The sequence below is a fragment of the Parus major genome, chromosome 6 (genome assembly GCF_001522545.3).
Source record: "Parus major isolate Abel chromosome 6, Parus_major1.1, whole genome shotgun sequence".
In the NCBI taxonomy this organism is placed as follows: Eukaryota; Metazoa; Chordata; class Aves; order Passeriformes; family Paridae; genus Parus; species Parus major.
Window position 1 is genome coordinate 11,259,523 of NC_031775.1, and position 2,228 is coordinate 11,261,750.

Sequence of the window (2,228 nt, forward strand, 5' to 3'; positions counted from 1 at the left end):
ACATTTGTCCATAGCACAACATGGTCAATTTCAACTCAATTCAATATAAATTGCATTTTCTGTATATGTAAGGGCAATATTCAGAAGAGAATAAAGTTTTTCAGCTCCAGATAGGGAAATATCAATGAGGCAGGTGATGGTTACAAAGATCAGCAATAGCAGGGAAAGTACTGACACTGGCCTGAAGAAACATGAGATAAAAGGAAAAGTAGAACGATTTTGTGTAATTTATGTTAACAGTCTATCTGGCTCTGCTTAGTGCAAACATCACCTGAATTCCAGGGTCATGATGTAGTAGAATAATAGAGAAACCAATTTTTGTTAAAAGGAGAAAAAAAAAAATCAAGAAAAGAGCTAATAGCTACATGTTAATTAAAAATAAAATTCAATTGCTAATGTTTCCTATTTTGCTGTCTGCTATTAAATATAAATTACTATCAGCAGAAAGGAAATAACTGGAAGCAGGCACACTGTTGTTTGCTGACTTCTTTGTGACAGTGTTACAGCCCTCTTGCTCCACTATTGCAAAAGAAAGAGCCAATTTACTAGAAAAACGAGAAATGCCAAGAATCAGACAAGGAAAATGGACTGCCCTATACAATGACGGCTTACATGGCTTTACATGAGTAGCTTTATAGAGGTAACAAAACCCTCTTTGAAACCTTAGTGTACTTCAATCAAAGTATGTGGGAACCTATGCAGTCGTTCCCAGCCAAGTCTGCAATTTGTTTATAGAAAACAGTTTTCAGATTTCCAAGAGCAATCCCACAGAATCTACTCAGAAGAGCAGCACCACAATACTATGAGTGCACCCAGGTGAAAACTCACCTAAAAGACAGCTTTGTCTTAAGAACCCTGGTGAACTTACAGTTTCAATCTTTGGCCAAAAATTATCCCGACAATGAATCCTACATAGGAGTTCTCTCTGCTGCTCTGACTTTCCTTCTGCAGATCTCCTCACTTACCACCCTCCCTTGCCCCACAACTTCCACGAATCCAAAGAACATCCCAATGAAACCGGGTGACCTCACCTTTCATTTTGACAGTGGGGGAATTGGGTCCAGCCGATTGCTTCCTCCATCCTCTCCAGTTCTGGCAAAGGCTCTCTGCCTCAGAGATGAAGGAACAAAGAGAGTCTTCTTCAAAGCGATCGGAGTCTTCAAATGAAAACCTCTCCCCGTCCTCCCACTCTGCGAACATGAGTTCCATCACATCCGACAGGCGACGTGGGGAAAAAGAAGAAAGACAGGAACAGCACTGCTCACTTTTAACAGGTGAATGGACTGGAGGACCCTCGCAATACTTAAAATCTCCGTTTTGATTTGATCCCCATACTACAGTACCAGGAAAAAACAAAGTCAGCGCTGTCTGAGATGGGAGAAGCAGGAAATAACTAAGGGGCAGCTGGTAAAAATTCCATGGGGAAAAGAAAGTTCTTAAAAAAGTTAAAAAATGTTTATGTCCACAGAATGTACTTGAGTGGAAGGAGCTGGATAGTCCATGAGAGCTGCCTCCAGGCGGGACAGGTGCCTGCCGGGCACTCGGAAGGTCCGAAGGCTCCCGGCGCTGCAGGACGAGGGAAGGGGCCGGCTTCCTCCTCCGGGGCTGCCGTGGCGGGGGGCCGCCGGTGTCTGTGCGCAGGGCCGGGTCTCCCTGAGGTTGTGCTTGTCTCACTCCCGGCGCAGGAACCGAGGGGAGGGCGGGCAGGGGCACCGGCGGGGGCTGGAGGGAAACAACTTCCCTCCCGGTCGCGGGGGCTTAAAAACGGCCCGGTGGGGCCGGAGCGCCCGCGGAGGGGCGGCGCGACCTCCCGGCTGCTGGTCACGGGCGCCGGCACCGGCAGCGGTACGGGCGGGCAGGCGGCGGCTCCGGCCTCACGGGGGCGCGGGCGGCGGCCGGCGGGGAGCGCCCGGCGCTGGTCCCGGCGGGCAGGGCGGGGGCAGCCCGTCGCCGCTCCGGTCGCGGTGGGCCCCGCGGTGTCTCTATGAGCCCATGGCCGGCGGGCCCCGCTGGACGCCCCCGAGCCCGGCGCGGCCCCGGCGGTTCGCGGCCCCGGCTGGTCCCGTCCCTGCCCGGCGCGGGCACCAAGATGGCTCCGCGCTTCCCAGCTTCACCTGCGACACCCCCCGCCAGCTGAGCGCCGCTTCCGCCGCCGCGCTTCCGGCTTCCGCCGCGCGGGGCATGCCGGGCCGGGGCGATGCCGGGGCAGGAGCCCGGCTGTCCCCCGG

The 2,228-nt window shown here is 53.2% G+C and overlaps 1 protein-coding gene across 5 annotated transcripts in view; it reads right to left on the bottom strand.

Moving 5' to 3' along the window:
- The window catches only part of ZSWIM8 (zinc finger SWIM-type containing 8), a 56,767-nt gene extending 54,928 nt beyond the window's left edge, over positions 1–1,839 (bottom strand). For 4 of the 5 annotated variants that reach the window (XM_015632874.3, XM_015632875.3, XM_033515830.1 and 1 more), the window contains exon 1: positions 1,032–1,839. In XM_015632874.3, coding sequence (XP_015488360.1) covers positions 1,032–1,209 — 178 coding nt within the window. In that variant the 5' untranslated portion in view covers positions 1,210–1,839. The remainder of the gene's footprint in view (positions 1–1,031) is intronic. The other variant, XM_015632872.3, reaches the window with a different exon arrangement.
- Positions 1,840–2,228: the final 389 nt, after the last annotated feature.